Source organism: Erythrolamprus reginae, chromosome 7, assembly GCF_031021105.1.
Source record: "Erythrolamprus reginae isolate rEryReg1 chromosome 7, rEryReg1.hap1, whole genome shotgun sequence".
NCBI lineage: Eukaryota > Metazoa > Chordata > Lepidosauria > Squamata > Dipsadidae > Erythrolamprus > Erythrolamprus reginae.
In genome coordinates this window covers 61555888-61577428 of record NC_091956.1, presented here as the reverse complement: position 1 = coordinate 61577428, position 21541 = coordinate 61555888, and the positions used below count along the sequence as shown (strand labels likewise).

General features: G+C 37.0%; 1 protein-coding gene across 1 annotated transcript in view; it reads right to left on the bottom strand.

Moving 5' to 3' along the window:
• Positions 1–587: 587 nt before the first annotated feature.
• FAT4 (FAT atypical cadherin 4) overlaps positions 588–21541 on the bottom strand; it is a 135996-nt gene continuing 115042 nt past the window's right edge. Inside the window, exons 12-17 of the mRNA XM_070757692.1 lie at positions 19584–19669; positions 17048–17227; positions 16369–16493; positions 14942–15159; positions 12767–13028; positions 588–2904 (exon numbers count right to left, since the gene is read on the bottom strand). Of these exons, the coding sequence (XP_070613793.1) occupies positions 1034–2904; positions 12767–13028; positions 14942–15159; positions 16369–16493; positions 17048–17227; positions 19584–19669 (2742 nt within the window). The 3' untranslated portion in view covers positions 588–1033. The remainder of the gene's footprint in view (positions 2905–12766; positions 13029–14941; positions 15160–16368; positions 16494–17047; positions 17228–19583; positions 19670–21541) is intronic.

Here is a 21541-nt window from a genome sequence, read left to right as displayed (position 1 = left end):
CTAACACAGAATACTCTGCAGTGTATCAAAAAGATCACTCAAAGGTCCTGCCGGAAGGCCGCGCTTAGAATAATACCCATAATAATACTAAGTATAGTGCTATATGCCTTTTTAATACTTAGGCAAACAATCCCCACTATGCCCCCTGTGAGTAAGAGTCATCATTTTTATTAGGTATAAGCATCTTCTAATTTCTCCAGATGACAGAACTGAAATATCAACAGGGTGGTTTGTCATTCCAAAGTGGTATTAATTGGAACCAACAGAGTTAAATTTTCTATTCTCACTTTGCACTCAACCACATTATCTGTTTTATAAACTCTGTTGTTTGTTCAATTTTATAATGTATATCAGTTTCCATAAAAGCTAAAAATACTGCAATTTGGGGAAACAAGGGGTGGGTGGGAATCATTCAGAAGTTCTCACACATCCTTGTCAAAAATAATGCAATCCTAAAGTGCTCATGAGCTTGAACTGGTTAAGAGGACCCCTTGAACATAAAACAATAATAAGTTTAAGATTATCATTGTTTGAAATATTCAGATTTGAACAACTGGCGGATAGGAAATGTATAGTGTCAGGAAGAATACGATAATTTCATTCCTTCATTCAGCATCTGCAAAATTGCTTCTCTCAACAAATCAACATGGTTGATATTTTTACATTTCGAAACAACATATTCAACTTGTGTACAAGCACGCCCTTCACAACAAAACATTTTGCAGCCATTTTTAGAGCTAATCATTCTTAATTTAAAAATCACAAACCAAACAAGAAATAAAGGATAAAGATCAGGTTGCCACATATAAGATATTTTGCTTGAAAATATAATGCATGCAGTAGAAACAAATTTAACCAATTGTAATTAAATAAAAAAAACAAAACACCATATTTGTCCTTCTCAGCAGCATAGTTGTAATTATTTTAAATGTGTCTAACCACTGGCCCTGGTTAAAACAAAGTATGTCCTTTTTATCTACACTGATAAAATGGCTTGAGTATTTTATGTACTTGTATTTTGATAATGTCAGTTCTATACATACTGTTCAGCTTCTCCATCTTTTGGTTGTGTTGTACCATTTCTGCACTCTTCACTTACATTTGCTGCTGTCTTTTCTGGAAGAGATGCTAAATCTTTAAAAACATCCACATAATGCCCAAATCCAGGGCCCCAGTTCAAAAGGTTGTCCCAGTTGAAATTCCCTCCTTGTGGTCCAAGTTTCAAAGGGGAAGTATCATTAATGCTGGATGCAGGTGCAGGTGCTTGGGCACCCACAGGACCACCACCCTCTCCTCTGCGGCCTGGATATCTCCTAGGCTTAAGTCTAGCACCATAATTGTCTTCATCATCAGCATCTGATTCATTAACTTGAGATAGTTTGGGCATTCTTGACGTATACACCATGGGTTTTTCGCGATCATATTCCATCTCAGAACATGTAAAAGAGTCATGGGAATCACTGTCAGATGATGATTCTGGAGCTGGAATACCATCAGCTGGATTTCTTGTTCTTGACAGAGGCCTTCTGCAGTCTTCCTCGGAAGAAGACCTTCCATGATCAGCACTGCAAATGCTTGGATTTCTAGGGCGTGGAGTGTTAAGTCTTTCTACTTCTTCAATAGAAAGCCCTACAGGAGGACCACTTTCAAGGGAAATTTGTCCTATTGGTTGGTTTAAGCGACTTCCAGGTCTGGAACTATGACCTGTAATCATTTGAGGACTCTTGCTTCTTCTGCTTAATCTACTGGGATAATTAAAGATAGCAGTTTGGCAGACTTCATTGTGCATTTCCAAAGGGCTCCCTTCTCTTATAGAAAGATGCATTTCCCTTGCTGGACTATTTCTGTAGAAAGTGGATGCTTTGGAGAATGGAGCAGGGCTATGACGAGAAAGATGGCTTGGTGTAGGGCAAGCAGAGTGATTTAGTGGAGTCGTCCTTAGACCTTGACTATATGACGGTTGGTAGGTTAGGCTACTTGCTCCCAAGGGCATAGGCGACTGTCTTGCAAACCCTAATGGACTGTGCCTTTGAATGGAAAATTTAGGAGTGTGACTTCGGAACTGCTTATAGTGCTGAATGATGTCTGCATCTGAAGGAGCTATACTGCTTGCATTATCAATGTCATAGTGTTCTATCTCTGTTTCTGGGGAAGCTAGAGGAGCACTGGGTATAGTTTCTGTGTTGTGTGATATATCTGTTTCATCAAATATGAGATAAGGATTTTCTCTTTCGATTATGTCAGGTTTCGGGTTTCCTTCAGGTTGCTTCCGGATGGTCATATCATCACCGTAGGGCGGGATGTTATCAGGATCATCAAATGCGTCGTTCTCACTGCCCTTCTTTTTCTTTTCCTTTGTTTTCTTCTCTTCTTTTGGAACTTTTGCCTTCTTTCCTTTGCACTGATTGCACAGGATCAGGCTAAGCACAAGCAACGCCAACAAAGTAGCACAGCTGCACACAATGGCTGGAACCGCCCATAGTGGTAAAGAAAGTTCAGCTGGATAGAGCTGAGGAATACATTCATAGGCGCCATTTATTCCTGCTTTGCATACATTTCCGTGGGCACATATGGCACCAAGGCACACAACTAGTATTTCACAGGTTGTTCCGGTGTGTGATTCTGGACAACTGCAAATAAATCCAGCTCTTTCGTCAGGTTCACAAGTGCCTCCATTGCGACAGGGGTTAGATGCACAGGCTCCAGGATGAACGCATTCATATGTATACCACTGGTTAATACACATTAGTTCTCCTCTACAAGGATTGCTGGCACAGATGTTGGGACCTCGACAGCCAATCTTCACAGAGGAATCTGATTTAGATATGGTAGCAAGGCTATGTTGTCCTGTGAAGGGAAGGCTTTCGTCACCATATTTCAGGTAGGCAATGCATCCATCAAAATCTAAGAAAACAGAAGAAAAAAAATGGATTTGAAAGTTGCAGTTTAACTAATTTAACAATTTTAATTGACAATGTAATGTATAAAAATAATCTTATAAAGCAATAATCCTCAAATGGGATTTAGGTCACATTCCTAAACCAAAATAAACGTACTACATATACCTGTCATATAAACTTTATTTCCTACCTTTATTATTTTTTAATATAAACTTAAGGTGTCAAATATCCAAGACACATTTTCTCTCCTGTTTCCCCCCAACAAAAACCCTGTCAATTGATTTGGCATGAGAGATAGATTGGGCCAAACATATCTTGCTGGCTTTCGTGGGACTTTTTGCCCGATGCCAGACTGGCTCTGTATTTATGACAATTAGGTAGGAACAACTTTAATCAACACTAAATTTAAACATTTAGCATTTACAGAAAGTCAGTAATATATCATAATCAGTTTGGGATGAAGGCCCCAGTCTAGAAACCAGGAGAATGTGAACTCTAGTTCTTCCTTAACCATGAAAAACAGCTAAGTGGCCTTGAGTCAGTCATTCTCACTCAGCCCAACCCCAAGACAGGATATAAGCAATCAATCAATCAATCAATCAACCAATCAATAAATGTGTAGATCCCTCAACATCTGGCACCATCAAAAAACAATGTACACTCTGTCAAAAACTATTTTAAATTATATACAATTAAAACTTGTGATTCCTGTACTCCTTAATAGCCAAAACAATACACCATAGGGCAAAATGTTTTGAAGCAAAATATCTTAAATGGGTTATTATTATTATTATTATTATTATTATTATTATTATTATTATTATTATTATTATTATTATTATTATTATTTAGATTTGTATGCCGCCCCTCTCCATAGACTCGGGGTGGCTCACAATAAAAACAATGTACAGTAATACCTCATGATACGAACTTAATTGGTGCAAGGAGGAGGTTCGTAAGACGAAAGGTTCGTAAGACGAAACATTGTTTCCCATAGGAAACAATGTAAAGTCAATTAATCCGTGCAACCAAAACCCCCCCGCAAAAAAACGGCTTTCCGGCTGTTTTAAAAGGTGACAGCCAGCCTGGGGGGCTTCCCAGCACCCCCCCCGAACCCGGGTTCGGGGTTCGGGGGGTGCTGACAAGCCCCCCAGGCTGGCTGTGACATTTTAAAACACCCGCGCCGCTTCGCAGCTGTCTCCTGAAGCCGAACGCGGAAGTTTGGGTTTGCCGTTCGGCTTCAGGAGACAGCTGCGAAGCGGCGCGGGTGTTTTAAAAGGTCGCAGCCGGCCTGGGGGGCTTCCCAGCAACCTCCCGAACCGAACCCGGGGTTCAGCAAAATTTTGCCTCTTCTTACGAACTTTGTTCGAGTTACGAACCGGTGTTCGGGAGACTTCTGGGAAGCCCCGCCGCCCGGCTGTCACCTTTTAAAACAGCCGCGCGGCTTCCCAGCAGTCTCCGAATGCAGGTTTGTAACTCGAAAAAAGTTCGTAAGAAGAGGCAAAATTTTGCTGAACCCCGGGTTCGTATCACGAGTTGTTCGTAAGACGAGGGGTTCGTATCTTGAGGTACCACTGTACAGTAACAAATCTAATATTTATGTTATGTTACAAAATGCATCCAAAATCTGAAACCCATAACTCCTTTATAGCTGAAATAACTTTATAAAACATTCTATGGATTAAACATGATCAGAAATTAGTTTATGCCATAATATAAAATCCTGTACTGATGTCCTGTAAGGTAGTCCTTGACTTACAACAGTTCATTTAGTGACCTTTCAAATTTACAATGGCACTGAAAAAAAGTGATTTATGGCCATTTTGCACACCTAAAATTGTTGCAGCATCGCCCTGTTCACCCGATCTACATTCAGATGCTTGGCAACTGACTCACATTTAATCAATTCTGAGTAGAAAAAAGAAGAAAATTTGAAATAAAGTTTATTTTTCTTAAATGTGGGCATATTAAACCAAGCAAAGTAATATGAGTAATTGTGTCTTCCTGGTGTGGTTGATGAATGTCTGTATGGGTAAGAACTTAAGAAGCACGTAGAATCATAATCCTCCAGGATTACAACACCATCTTAACATAATTAGCTGTACTGTGTAGATAAAGATATATTCCGTGCCTCAGGATCTGTTGTAGTTCATCTATGATAGTGGTAGTCCATTCACCCTGGCTCTACTGTATAATGATACAGGAATGGTTTTTTGCCCATTCCACAAGTTGTAAATTATGTGAGGTCAAGGACCATGGGAAAATAAACTTTATTTGGAGTGAAAGTGTGAACCAATGAAGATAGTAAAGTTACACATTTTTTTTAGATTTGTTATTCTAAATTGACTTTCTGTGCTTATCCTTTACTGTAATGAAAATTATGGGCCTTCAAGTCATTTTTGTGGTCATCATTTGTGACCACAAAATTAGATTTTCTCAGGGTGATGTGTTCCAAGCCTGGCCCTTCATATTTTAAAGCAATGCACCCGTCATTGCTGTAACTGAATTCACCGATCTTATTGGTAACTGTCCTCCCCACCCACCTTTTCCCATTCCTTAGTATTATAACCATGTCCAAAGCATGATCATGTGAACCTGGTCATTATTCTTGCAATGATAACTCTAGATTCACTTTCACATACATATGAACTGTATGATATAATATATCATATTTATAATATACAGTGGTACCTCGAGATACGAGTTTAATTCGTTCTGGACCTGGGCTCTTAAGTCGAGCAGCTCTTATCTCGAACGACTTTTCCCCATAGGAATTAATGTAAATAATTTTAATTGGTTCCAGCCCTCAAAAAACTCACAAAGTTAGTCTAAATTATGCAGAAAGACATGTTTTTAATGAAGAAATGTACATGTACATATAAATGAATAATGAAGTTTCTTTCACTTAACTTGTAAACTTTCTTAAAGTTTTAAATTTACATATGTTCAACTTCTCTGCCACCCAATCCTGTAGGACAGAGGTCCCCAACCCTTTTTGCACCAGGGACCGGCTTTAAGCGATCAAGAGAGGAATGGGTGAATGAATGGACGGAGGGTGGGAAGGAAGGAAGGAAAGAGGGAAGGGACAGGAACAGAGGAAGGAAGCAAGGAAACTTATGAAAGGGGAGAGTAAGAGAGGAATGAGTGAAGGGAGGGAGGGAGGGAAGAAGGTGGGAAGGAGAAAGAAAAGAAGAAATAGAGGAAGGGAAGGTAAAAGAGAGAAAGAAAAAGCAAGAAAGAAAGAAAGAAAGAAAGGGGGAAGGGACAGGAACAGAGGAAGGAAGCAAGGAAACTTATGAAAGGGGAGAGTAAGAGAGGAATGAGTGAAATGAGGGAGGGAGGGAAGAAGGTGGGAAGGAGAAAGAAAAGAAGAAATAGAGGAAGGGAAGGTAAAAGAGAGAAAGAAAAAGAGCAAGAAAGAAAGCTGCAAGCACCCCCCGAGCCCCCCAGGCCGGCTGCAACCTTTTAAAACACGCGCGCCGCTTCGCAGCTGTCTCCTGAAGCCGAACGCGGAAGTTAGAGTTTGGCTTCAGGAGACAGCTCCTTGGCGCTTGTATCTCGAATTTGGGCTTGTAAGTAGAACAAAAATATCTCTCCCCTCCCAGCTCTTATCTCGAGTTGCTCTTAAGTAGAGCAGCTCTTATGTCGGGGTTCCACTGTACATATGAACTATATGAACTGATCTTGGCAGTTATAAGCACGGCATCTGAATTCTCTGCCCAGTGTTAGTCTTTTTAATTGATAGAAGCAGTAATGGGCTCCTACGAGTACGGTCAGGTATGCAGAACCGGTAGCAAAATTTTGATTTTTTTTTTCTTTTTTCCCCTTTTGAGCTCTTTGTATGTTTTTCCTATCGCAGTAAATGAGGTTGAATGTGTATAATTTTAGAAGAGCTGTGCATGTGTGTGTGTACGTACACTTTATATAGTAGATAATCAGGGGTGGGCTACTGCCCAGATTGGGGGGGAGATGCAGTGGGGTAGCGAAAATGGAGCTCCACCCCAGACCACTCAATTTGCACTGAAAGATGTTGAAACAAAATGCATAAGTCATGCCCACAGTGTGGTAGTAAAAATTTTGGTAGTCCATCACTGGGTAGAATATAATACTTTTAGCTTAGGGTTGAGCTATGGGATCCTTGGTGTTCTTGCAATAATTTCACTATGAAACTAGGTAACATCTTCTGTGCTAGACAAGAATGAGGTTTGATCTGTTTTATACACTACTGGTTTGCCCTGTCAGTATTGGCAGGAATGACAGCACACAAGATTCTTAGAACACATTCCTAACAGCTTTAGTTAAGACAGATAGTTCTGTCACAGTTCCATCTGCACAAGCAGCTTGCGCAAATGGCACATGTGCATACATGGTCCCTCACTGTTTGTGAAAGTGGGGTTGCGTGTGCACACACACTCACCTGCCACATCTTTACCCTGTTCTAAATAGTTCAAGGCTAAAAGTAGGCTGTGACCTGGGGCTTACGTACAAGGTGTACCGTATATACTCGAGTATAAGCCGACCCGAGTATAAGCCGAGGCACCAATTTTTGCCACAAAAACTGGGAAAACGTATTGACCCGAGTATAAGCCGAGGTTAGAAAATGCAGTGGCTACTGGTAACTTATAAAAATGGAAAACAATAAAATTACATTAATTGAGACATGTTTTAGAATATTTATTTTAAAGAAAACCAGTAAACTAGCTCTGTAAATTTAAAAGAGGGTAAACAAATTAACAATATTAACAATAAATTAAAAAGTAAAAAAAGTAGCTCGATCAGGAACAAAGCTAAAACCTAAGAGTTAAAATCCTTCAAAACTGGATTCCTTCTCATCATTAATTGGATTTACATTATTGTTCTGTTTTTATATATGCTGTGAGCCACCCTGAGTCCTTGGAGAGGGATTGCATACAAATCCAATTAAACAAACAAACAAACAAACAAACAAATAAATAAGTGTATCCAAAGAAGAGCTTCAGCATTAGCTGCTGTGAGGTTATCAGCATAGAAAACCAAATAGATAGATAGATAGATAGATAGATAGATAGATAGATAGATATAGATAGAAAGATAGACAGACAGACAGACAGACAGACAGAAAAATAGATAGATAGATAGAAATAGATACAGATAGATAGATAGATAGATAGATACAGATAGATATAGATAGAAAGATAGATAGACAGACAGACAGATAGAAAAATAGATAGATAGATAGAAATAGATACAGATAGATAGATAGATAGATAGATAGATAGATAGATAGAAAAATAGTTAGATAGAAAGATAGACAGATAGAAAAAGAATTCCTGTCTAGCTCTGCCTCATAACACATTATTAGATCCTATCCAAGCAAGGACAGCAACTACCACAAAATACCAATGCAGAGAGAGCAAGGAATAGTTACTCACCATTGCTTTTTTCCCCTCTCGGTTGGAGCAAATGGCTGCCTCTGCTTGAGCTAGGGAGAGGAACTACGGCGTGCGAGAGGGGACAAAAGCTGGTGCCTCCTCGCTCTGGCTCAAGCAATGGCGCCCTCGTGTGGTGACTTTGTCAATGACCCGAGTATAAGCCGAGGCTGTGTTTTTCAGCCCATTTTTTGGGCTGAAAAACTCGGCTTATACTCGAGTATATACGGTATATATTATATTTAATAATAAAATGATGTCTTTGCTGTTGCCCTTATGGTTGGCAAAATCTACAGGGCTAAATATGATTAATTAGCTCACAACTAGCCAGCCCAAATGGACTAGTCTTTATCTCAAACTCTAATACAGGTTAAGCAAAGGAATCTGAGTTCAAATGAGAATATACTTTGGCAGAAAGGTATCCTGTTCTGGTTCCACCTAGAAATGTCCTAAATGACAGCTACAAACACTTCTACAGAGGAATTATAGAGTCTGTCATCTGCATATAATGTCTGGTTTGGTTTTGCAACCCAACACTTGGGTTGACAGACACTTCAGAAGATAATTAGAACTGCAGAAAAAAATAATTACTACCAAACTGCCTTCCATTGAGAACTTGTATACTGTACGAGTCAAAAGTGGGCTGTGAAAATATTTACAGAACCTTCACATCCTGTACATATGCACTAAAGATAAATTCTTTGTGTGTCCAATCACACATGGCCAATAAATAAATAATTCAATTCTATTCTATTCCATTCCATTCCATGTTATATTTTATGTTCTTTAAATATTTTTGAACATAGATGAACTATACATGTTATGGACTGAATCAACTCATCCATATATCATTACATCTGCATAACACTAACAAGAAATACTATTTATTTTACTGAAGACATTCAATTGAACATTTTCAATTCAGTTGAAAAAAAGAAGACAACGATTGCTCTTGAACTGTGATTGGAATGAATAATAATATCTCTAGGTTTCATAGAAACAGAAAACATAGAAGTCTGACGGCAGAAAAAGACCTCATGGTCCATCTAGTCTGCCCTTATACTATTTTCTGTATTTTATCTTAGGATGGATATATGTTTATCCCAGGCATGTTTAAATTCAGTTACTGTGGATTTATCTACCACATCTGCTGGAAGTTTGTTCCAAGGATCTACTACTCTTTCAGTAAAATAATATTTTCTCATGTTGCTTTTGATCTTTCCCCCAACTAACTTCAGATTGTGTCCCCTTGTTCTTGTGTTCACTTTCCTATTAAAAACACTTCCCTCCTGGACCTTATTTAACCCTTTAATATATTTAAATGTTTCGATCATGTCCCCCCTTTTCCTTCTGTCCTCCAGACTATACAGATTGAGTTCATTAAGTCTTTCCTGATACGTTTTATGCTTAAGACCTTCCACCATTCTTGTAGCCCGTCTTGGAACCCATTCAATTTTGTCAATATCTTTTTGTAGGTGAGGTCTCCAGAACTGAACACAGTATTCCAAATGTGGTCTCACCAGCATTCTATATAGCGGGATCATAATCTCCCTCTTCCTGCTTGTTATACCTCTAGCTATGCAGCCAAGCATCCTACTTGCTTTCCCTACCGCCTGACTGCACTGTTCACCCATTTTGAGACTGTCAGAAATCACTACCCCTAAATCATTTTCTTTTGAAGTTTTTGCTAACACAGAACTGCCAATACAATACTCCGATTGAGGATTACTTTTCCCCAAGTGCATTATTTTACATTTGGAAACATTAAACTGCAGTTTCCATTGCTTTGACCATTTATCTAGTAAAGCTAAATCATTTACCATATTGCAGACGCCTCCAGGAATATCAACCCTATTGCACACTTTAGAGTCGTCGGCAAATAGGCAAACCTTCCCTACCAAACCTTCCCCTATGTCACTCACAAACATATTTCAAAGAGCTTTAGGAATTTGCAATGTAATCTAAAGAGAGGGGTATCAAGTAATTTTTTTACTGTGCAGTGGGAAAATTGCCCAGAACATTTTTCTTCAAATGTGTTTTTCTCCATTACTTTTGTATGTATATTGAATTGTTATACGTACCGGTACTAATTTTTCCTTATTTTTTTCTGTTGATATTTATGAACATCCAAGTTCATGCAGTTATAACTTTCTATAACTTTGGCATGGCATATGAAGTATAATTAAATATTAAGAAAACATGGTATAAAAATGGAATTTACATTTCTACATGGCAGATTCTTATAGCTTTTTAACATAAAGCACCCATTACATTGGGGGAAAATATCCCACAGGTTTATTACATATTAAAGTAGGGGGTATATTTGACTAAACGATACACGTTAACAGCATAATAGAGTTGGAAAGGAACTTAGAGGACTTCTAGTTCAACCCCCTGGCTCAAGCAGAAATCTCTCTATATCACGGGTTTCAAACTTGACATGTCATGTTGCTGTCACATGATATATCATGACATTTTTCCCATTCACAGAGCTCAGATGTGTGTGATGCATCTGGCTCATGAGCTGCCAGTGCGACACACCTGCTTTATACCATTTCAAATAAATGATGGTCCAATCTTAAAAATCGCCAGTGTTGGAGGAAAAATTGGTTTTATTCACATCATTTTATTCACACCTTAAAGCAGTGGTTTTCAACCTTTTTTGAGCCAAGGCACATTTTTTACATTTACAAAACCATGGGGCACATTGGGGGGGGGGGGCGCTAAAAAAAGTTTGGACAAAAAAATTCTCTCTTCCTTTCGCTCCATTTCTCTCTCCCTCTTTCGCTCCCTCTTTTTTTCTCTCTCCATCCCTTTCTTTCTCTCTTCCTTCTTTCCTCTTTTTTGCTCTTTCTCTCTCCCTCCCTACCTCCCTCTATATCTTTCTCTCTCCCACCTTCCCTCCCTCTCTTTCTTTCTTTCTTTCTCTCTCTTGCTCTCTCTCTTGCTTTCTTTCTCTCTTGTTCTCTTTCTCTTTCTTTCTTTCTCTCTCTTGCTTGCTTTCTCTCTTATTTTCTTTCTCTCTCTCTTTGCTCTTTCTTTCTTTCTCTCTCTTTCTTTCTTTCTCTTGTTTTCTTTCTCTCTGAGCTTCGCGGCACACCTGACCATGTCTCGCGGCACACTAGTGTGCCACGGCACACTGGTTGAAAAACACTGCCTTAAAGAATTGAGGTTATTGTTGATTTAATTCAGAAGTGGGTTCCTCTTGGTTCTAAAGAACCAGGAGTAACTTGGTGGCCTGGATCGCTGGAACAGGCAGCAACCCAGCCTTGCGACGCACCTAAGCTGGTCCTCTCCGCAGTGCCATAGACACAATCTTGTTTTTTTGCTTCTGTGCCTGTGCATAAGCTGTGTTTTAGCACAGAGCATGCACATAGACCATGTCCCTAAGCGAACCGGCAGTGAAGAAAACTGGAACCAACCGCTGATTTAATTATTTATATTGTACCCAATGAAAAAGCAGAATAAAATTACAGCAATTACAATTCCTTATATGATGAAAATTCCTTAAAATAAATAATTTTCATATAAATAAATCTAAAACATCATCTATACTGCTTTCATTAGTCCTTAGTATCTGAATATGAATTAATTTTATATATTTAAAAATAAACCAGGCAAAAATATAATAACAAATAAGCTTTTTAGCACAGTATAGACAATTAAACAATTATACTAATATCATATGGTGATTAAAAATTACAATGCATGCTTCTGCTTAAATGAGTTATTATAAGATGGGTACTGAAAAGACTGGGCACTATTGAATATTCCAAAGCATCATACAATTTTTAAAAGGTTATGAATAAATTCTGCCCCTTTTTTGGATACAGACTAAGTTTAAAAAAACCTTTGTTACACTATTATGATGCAGTTCATGACCAGTGCATTACAGGACTTTAATTTCCACATAAATTCAGGGAAGACTAGGAATCTTATATAATGCACAAATGGATTCTGGAACTTTAGATGTTTATTCAATCCCTCTGCTATTTTAAATTAAGATAGCCTTGTATTAACTGCTTCTGCATTTGTATTATTATTATTATTATTATTATTATTACAGTAGTCCCTCACCTATCGCTGGTGTTACGTTCCAGACCAGGCCGCGATAGGTGAAATCCGCGATGGGGAATTTATCGACTGATAGTACTTATTTAAGTATTTATATTGTAATTGTTTGGTAAGTTTTCATTGTTTTAAGTGTTTATAAACCCTTCCCACACAGTATTTATTTTAGATACAGTATTTAAATACAGTATTTACAATTTTAGATATTTATTTATTTTTTTGAAAAACCTGCTGATCGAGTTTGGCGGGCTATTTAAATCTGCCGATCGACTTCCTCAGAAACCCGCGATGAAGTGAAGCCACAGTAGGTGAAGCACGGTATAGCGAGGGACTACTGTATATCCCTTATCTGAAATTGACTATTCATGTTATTATTTTTCTTCTTACCTGGTTCACTGCTTCTAGAAAGATGGTTAATTGGGATCCCACCAAGAGAAATTGTCAAGACGTTTAATCCTCCAAAATCTTGTGTGACGTGTAGAATGTCTCGACTATGCATCTTGTCAACAGTGATCAGTGTGGAAGTCCCATTCTTTTCAATTAACAGAAGATGCCAGTGACCATCGGAAACATAAGCTTCAGGAATACTTCTTTCCACCTTTCCACCTACTCCAGCATCAGAAACATACTGCACTTTGCCATTTTTTATCTGCAGTTAAAAAACAGAGGAAATGTTTAAGAAATAGATGTTTATGTAGACTTTAATGCCTACAGATTGTGTGCACAATGGTTTAAGTGCTTAAATGGTTTTGTGTGATCACATTGCTGGACAAAACTAGTAAAAACCTTCCACAAACATTATGCAATTCAAGTATTTATGCATTCTACAAATATGTACAGTAAGTAATAGCTATTACTCAAAATTTTGTTATTTAAGGTTTATGAAGAAGTATTATTTCCACAGAAATATGAATCCATATGTAGAATATTATACAAGCTTTTAAACTTTCTTCAACACTAATCAGCATGATCCATACAACCATTGGCTTGCGTTCCACAAGGCCTTTGTGCATTGTCATTATCAAATGTCTACTTGTCTACATTGCTGACATATCTACTGCTGACTTGCTGTACTTTTCCATTTTTAACAATAAATTGACCAGAACAATATTTCATCATTTTAAGACACTTGAGATGAAACTTTTCTTTGTTGAGTGTCTATAAAATTAAACATAATGATGAAATGGTGCACTGAACAATAAAACAGGCACAGAGAGTGCGAGAGAGAGAGACAGAGAGAGAGACTTGGACAAGGAAAAATATGTACATCTGCCAAATCAAATAATATTTAAAAATCTGCTGTTTTTTAAATCAGTAACCTTCTGTTTACAAGGAAAGTGTTGTCACCATTGTTCTATTCTATCATTTATTATAAAAGTGAACCAAAAAAGCATTTTTAAAAACTGCATATAAAGTAATTTTGTATTCCAGAGATACCTAACATATCAATAACTCACAACAGACAGCTTATTTCAGCTTTATGTAGAAATGAGATTTCCATAGGAACACATGCTATTCTCTTGCACAGTACAGTGTTCCTTCAATTTTAGCAGGTTCAAACTTCGCGAATAGCCTATACCACAGTTTTTCAAAAAATATTAATTAAAAAATACTTCGCGTTTTTTTCCCTATACAGTACCACGGTTTTTCCCATCCGATGATGTCATACGTCATCGCCAAACTAATAATTTTTGCAAATAAATAACAAAAAAATTAATTATTGTTAACCACTTAATAAATAATTATGTAATAATGGTGAGTAAATGGTTGTTAAGGGAATGGGAAATGGTAATTTAGGTGGTTAAAGTGTTAAGGGATGGCTTGTGATACTGTCCATAGTAAAAAATGGTGCATTTACTTCTGCATCTCAACTTCGCGGAAATTCGACTTTCGCGGGCGGTCTTGGAACGCATCCCCCGCAGAAATCGAGGGAACACTGTATTGCCAAATCTATCTATCTCTCTTTCTCCCTTCCTCCCCTCTCATTTAGAGTTGATCTGAACACACAGCAGGAGTAATTTAAAGCCATTATTGATGACTGAATCCATTGCTTTCTCTTCTTAATCAATCATCAATCTAGTTAGATGGCTAATTAGAACTCAATATAAATGCTTTTACCAAACAATTTAAAATTTGACATGAAAATTGACTTAGGTGTTGGTATGCTTAAAAGATTCTGAATTGGAACATGATGTTTTTATAGGGATCTGAATAAGGAAGAAAACTTAATAAAAGAAAATGTTTTTAAAAACCTGTAGCGTGCAAAGTTTCATTAAGAATATATGTGGTTAACATTGTTCCAACTGCCATTCAAATACCTAGCACATGGAGTCAAGACAAAACTGATTAGAAGCCAAATCATTCAGCTGTTTTAGTAGCTGGAGCTATGCCCAGCACTAGTCAACATTCTGGTATTTCTAAGCTACAATAATTAGGATGAACTCAGAATACACAAAGAACATTTATTATTTATTTATTATTTGGATTTATATGCTGCCCCACTCCCAAAGGACTCTGGGCGGCTAACATTACATAGTTAGCTGCCTAATCAAATATATTTACCTTCACAGTAGTATAGTTGCTGTTTTCCTGAATATGGATTAATACTCCACTTTTACTCCTTGTCCTGAATTTCACCTCCAGACTATCCATATTTTGAGGCTCCGTAATGGCATTTCCAGTATAATATCTCATCATATGCTCCCATTTTCTATTTTGCCTCATGTGATAGTCAAGACGTCCTTTGCCCTCTAAGGACAAGGCAGTGTCAGCTGAAACATCTAAAACAAATATTGGTATTTCATTAATAAAATCTTGACATTTCCAGTTTGCTTTCTACCCATTTCCTGAAAAATTATATATAATTTTTCACATTCACCATCATCAGGGTGAAGTTGTAAGCTTAGTGCTGCTGTAGATATAGTTTGTTTGCAACTGCCATTTGTTCCTTATAAATAGTGGTGGGGGTATTTAATACCATGGTATTTAATACCATGCAAAACATGTGCAGCCACATACATTGGACAAACTAATCAAAGAATAAACGCACGCATTGCAGAACATAAAAATACAGTCAAAAAAGAAGAAAAAACTTCCTCCCTTGTCCAGCACATTAAAAAAACAGGACATGAAATTGACTTCGAAAAAACTAAATTACTTTCCAAAACAGAACACGTATATAAAAGAATAATCATGGAAGCCATAGAGATAGAAAAACACCCCCTCAGCATGAATAAACGTGATGACACGTCCTGCTTACCAGAAATTTGGAAACCAGCCCTAAACAAAAAAACATATCATAATCATCACCATGTCAATCCTTCAACTAAATGTGATTCCACCAATCAATCAAATCATTAAAACATAGCCACCCAATCTATTTGCTACATTCAAACCAAATCTCCACCCCCACCACTATTTATAAGGAACAAATGGCAGTTGCAAACAAACTATATCTACAGCAGCACGAAGCTTACAACTTCAGCCTGATGATGGCGAATGTGATTTCACTGAAATGTCGCATAGACACTCAAAATATTACATGGGGCAAAACCCGAACTCAGAACAATCTACATACATATACCCGTGAAAATCTACGAAAACAAATATATATATATAATTTTAAAGATAATTCAACTATGCAGAAAATAATGATTCTATGCAGTTACAAAAAAAGAGTGAAAATCTGGTTTTTACTTTTTAATAATGAAGAAAAAATAGATAATATCATCATCTTTTATTGCATAACAGTTTATCTTACTTTATGTAGTATAATCAGATTAAGTACTTGGATAAAAAAGCTAGATAAAAGTGATAAAATGTCTGCAAGTATACATTACGTCATTTTTAAATTGTTGATTTCTTATAGAATTATTTGTATAATATTTAACTTTCTATATGTTGATAGAATAAGTCCAATCACTATGTATCATTCCATACATAAAATTGAAATGCTAATTATGAAAAAGATAAATAAATATTATATTTACATTTTTCACAGTGTTTTCCTGTTAGTCCTTCTTTACAACTACACTGTTGCCATGACCAATGATCCAGACATGTACCACCATGTTGACAAGGGTTAATTGCACAAATTCCTTCTAGTCTTGGACACCTAAATAAACAAAGAAATTTAATTTCAATTGCTCCACCTATCACATATGTTTATGCAGATCAGAATACCACATATGGTCTCTTCTCTGTTTTCTAACAAAAGTGAGTGATATTTGTAAGTTCTATAGAAATTTGAACTTAAGATCTTCCCAGATGCATTATTTATATTATTTCCTTATTTATTCATCATGTATATTGAGGGAGCTTGGGTAGAAAGAAAATGAGTGTAGTTTAAAAATTGGGCGAAAAAACATTAATAAACTATGCTACTCTAACGTCTGAAGTGTAAATGTTCTAGAAGCTCTTGTAATGAAAATTAAGGAAAAAATTGGACTAAAATTAAATAGAAACAAAAACAATTAACAATAGAAAGAGTATTCAGTCTGATATCTGACAGTGAAGTTAGAGAAATAAATGCAAAAAAGGAGGGAAACCAAATAAAGTATGAAGTTCCATATTAGTCAACTCTGATTTATAGCACAATAAAATTAGAACAATTTATAAAAAGAATAACTAAAAATCTGGGCATGTTATACTTGTCAAAGAATGACATACTGATCTAAGATGCGTTCAGCTGACAATGCTTGGCTTGGTTCCAAGGGACGTCCATTGACTGCAAATTCCATTATGCAACCCACAAAATCATGGCTTTCCACCTGTCCTTTTCTTTGAAGGATTTGATCTAGTGATTTGATACCTCCAATGGTTACTCTGTTTGGCTGTACGTCTAAAGTCCTATGAGTGGGAAAAATGAATGAGAACTGAGTAATTAACTAATTATAAATAAGCAAATTTGTAATTTTTGTCACAAAAAATTTACAAAAAACTATTTAAATGAAACTCAACCTTTTTCTGTATATTTACATAGCTGTACTTGACTGTTTTTTCAGTAAGCATAAACATTACATTTTAGTCTTTGAGTATTCAGAGAGGGGCGGCATACAAATCTAATAAATTATTATTATTATTATTATTATTATTATTATTATTATTATTATTATTATTATTTATGTACATTTCATTTTTAATTTTGATTGAATTTGGACACCAAATAGTTGCTACAACAAATCTTTTACTAAGAATACCTCTTTCCTTTCCAAATTGTGATTCCTGGTGAGTCAACTATGATACAAGTCAACTATGACCTTAGTTTTAAAAAAGGAATGCAAGTAAATTATATTTTAACAAATTTAATTTTAATTGGTTTATCTATATTAAAATTTAATTCAAGCCCTTAAGTAATTTTGGGGTACATTGTCATAATTATCTTTTTTTTTTGCATTTAATCCATATACAGTAATACCTCGTCTTACGAACTTAATTGGTTCCTGAAAGAGGTTTGTAAGGCGAAAAGTTCGTAAGGCGAAAAGCTTTGATGTCACGAAGACGTCCTTCCTGGCCGGCCGAAACATGGACTCCAGGAAGGATGTCTTCGTGACGTCAAAGCTCCGCCCATGGAATTCCCTATCGGGATTCCCCACCTCCGTTTGAGCCTCCCAACCAGCCCAACAGCTCTGTGGCTCTTTTGAAAAGCTGACAGCCGGGCGGCGGGGCTTCTCAGCATCCTCCTGAACGCGAATGCCGACCCCGAACTTCCGGGTTCAGCGTTCGGGAGAACGCCGAGAAGCCCCCTGGCTGTTTAAAAAGGCGACAGCCAGGCGGTGGGGCTTCTCGGCGGTCTCCCAAACACCGAACCCGGAAGTTCGGCAAAAGTTTGGGTTTGGCGTTCGGGTTTGGGAGGACGCCGAGAACCCCCCGTCTGTTTCAAAAGGCGACAGCCGGGCGGCGGGGCTTCTCGGCAGCCATCCGAACCCAAACTTTTGCTGAACTTCCGGGTTTGGCATTCGGGCAGCAGGTTCGTAAGACAGAAAAAGTTAGGAAGAAGAGGCAAAAAATTTCCAAACCCCGGGTTCGTATCTCGGATTGTTCATATGGCGAGGGGTTCGTATCACGAGGTACCACTGTATATTACTTTTAAAATCAAATGCCAGTATGTAGCCCAGAAGAAAAACATTGAACTCAAAAAATTCACACAAAAATGCAAGATGGGGACTCAAACAAAGCAAAATCCTATTTCTTTTTACACAGTAGGAATGAAGATTTGTTCATGTTGCTGACATCTTGTCATTTTTGATGCCTTAGGACACTTTAAAAGTACCCTCTCTTCCTACTGACCTTTATTCACACTAATGTGAACTTCTGCCTCTAAATTTGGCTATTGACCTATACATGTTTCATCTTTAAACAGAAAAAAAAACACCTTGTCCATTGCTCTACAAATTCACTTTTCTTATGAGTAAAATTATCCATATTGGTTCATAATTTTTAATTATGTTTGATTAACATCTACTAAGCATTTAGTGGTCATAACTGATTTGTAGTAACATTTAATGAATAGTCTATCATTGAGTACTCCAGATTATGCATAACAGTAATGTTGCCCATTCAAACTACTAATTCAGAATTTGGTTAATTATACATACATTTAATCTATTTAAATAGTTGTTATAAACAATTTTGTACTCATCATAGACTATATGCAAAGTTCTCAAATTATGATCACAAATTATGAATTTCTATTGTCAAGTAATGCAGTCATTGAGCCATCATGTGACTGCATCTTGTTTTACAAACTTTTTTCCTCTGCAATTATTAAGTGAATCACTTAGTCATTAAGTAAATTCAATTTCCTGCACTGACTTTGTCAGAAACCAGTTGGGACAATCACAAATGGAGATCAAAAGATCCTCGGACACTGTAACGTTCATAAATACATGCTATTGCCAAGGGCCCAAATTGAAGGCATAGTCATGATTTCAGGGACTTTGCTAAACAAATGGTCATACATTGTAACCTGTACTGGCATTTTCATGACAGATATTAACTTAGTCATTAGAAATTAGTCATTTCTAAAAGAAAGGAATGGATTAAAGATGGCACTTTGCTTTTTCCAATAACTGAATTAATAATTCATATGAGTTCAGATTTGTATCTTATCCTTATTCAAAACAGTTTTTTTTAATCTCTTGTAGATCAGAGTATATAAGATCAAAGTTCCTAACAGTGAAAAAGGAAAGGAAATTATCTTTACCAATCACTAGACACAGCCACATTGCTAACAGTGCAATAGCCTGGTTCCTGTTCATCAGAGCAAGAGTCCACAGTCAAGGATGCTACCTACAAAATTGAAATCAAAAATAGCATTTTGCTTTATACGTAACAATCAAGTTTAAATTACTTTAATATTAAATATTCCACTATTTAGTCTGTTTCTAAAATGCACTTCCTTATACATTATAAAAAGAAATATATTTTAATGTATATACAGTGGTACCTCGACATACGAGTTTAATTCTTTCCAGACCCGAGCTCATAAATCGATCAACCCAGATCTCGAACGAATGCCTTTAGACTTTGTTTTCCCCCCGCCAAGATGACCAGAACCAAGGATTCTTGCGCCACCTAGTGGAAGCTCGGCTCGTATCCCGAATTTGAGCTCGGGTGTCGAACAGAAATTTTGCTCGCGTCGTGGCTCGTAACTTGGAATACTCACATGTGGAGCAGCTCGTATCTAGAGGTACTACTGTATATATTATTAGCTGTCAACAATAAATGTAATGTTCACCTGACCAAACTTATATATTCCTTTATTCCTGGAAAAAATATTCTATAATCCTAAATGCTAATGCTGGATAACAAATGTTCCACAATTGTATGATGTCCTCAAGATAAAAAGCGCTTCTGAATTTTATTGATAAAAATTGATGGAACATTTTTAGAAAGAAAAAAATGTGAAAACTGATAATAATGGTATAATATGCTGAACATATGAAAAATTGAGACATTACCTCAAAAGAAGAAGAAAAATAACTTCACACATGTTAAATTATTGTTTTGTTGTTTGTGGCCTTCAGCCTTTCAGAGAACATTATATGACCTCTGGCCACTCCTATGCATGTCCATTTAAAATAAATCCCATTCAAATATGTTGCTATTATTAATATTAGGTGAATGTGTATTTTGAAGTTATAGGCAGAAATGGAAAGAGAGAGATACAATGGCATAATACAGCATGCCTAGTGCATAGATACTTATTAATCTTAAGGATTCAATAGACAGAAGATGATATTCTTCTTCCAGGAAACAAAGTTATAATGCTTTTATCAAAAAAGTATGGGTATGTGTTTTTCTCTCAGAAGCAGAGCATTGGAAGCAGGGATGGGTTCTATTTTTTTTTTTTACTATTGGTTCTGTGGGTGTAGCTTATTTTGTGGGTGTGGCCTCATGGTCATGTGACTGGGTGTGTGTGACCAACTCAATATAACTCACATCAAGGAGTGCCTCACCTGGCCCCTCCCCTCCCCTGCCAGACATTCCTCCTCACACCCAGCCTCAACATATCTATAGTTGTGTAAAAATGTTGTTCACCTTTTTTCCATTTTAATGTCTACATACTATATATGTACTTTTATGGACCACTGAAAGGAGGAAATGGCTCACATGCTTTGTCCAAGAATGTGATAGGCAACAGGCTTTTAAGGTGCTGCTACAAAGAAGTGTTTTCCAATGAAACAGAAGGCAAAACAAGAAGCATTGTATCGGAGCTGAACAAAGAGAAAAGCAACCTAAAACTAAAGAGAAATTTCCTGAAAGTGAGAGCAATTAACTACTGGAACTCCTTGTCTGCAGAAGTTCTGGGTGCTCCAACACTTGAGGTTTTCAAGAGGAGACTGGACAGCCATTTCTCTGAAATGGTATAGGGTTTCCCTGCCCCCCAAGGTGCCTTCTAAGTATTATTACTGACAACTTTCTCAGGCCCTCTACTCAGATTTTGGCATCCTCAGTTTTCCGGCTTGAGCAGGGGGTTGGACTATAAAACCTCTAAAGTCTGTTATTCTATTGTTCCTGAGCTAAAAAGCTAAGGCCTTCATAGGATACCCCTATCTCCTTTGCTCCTTCTGGAGCTAGGCTGGCTCTAGACATTCATTGTAATAAGATTTTTAGAAACCTCCAGTTTCACATGTCTCCTTACCCTAAAGTCCCAATATC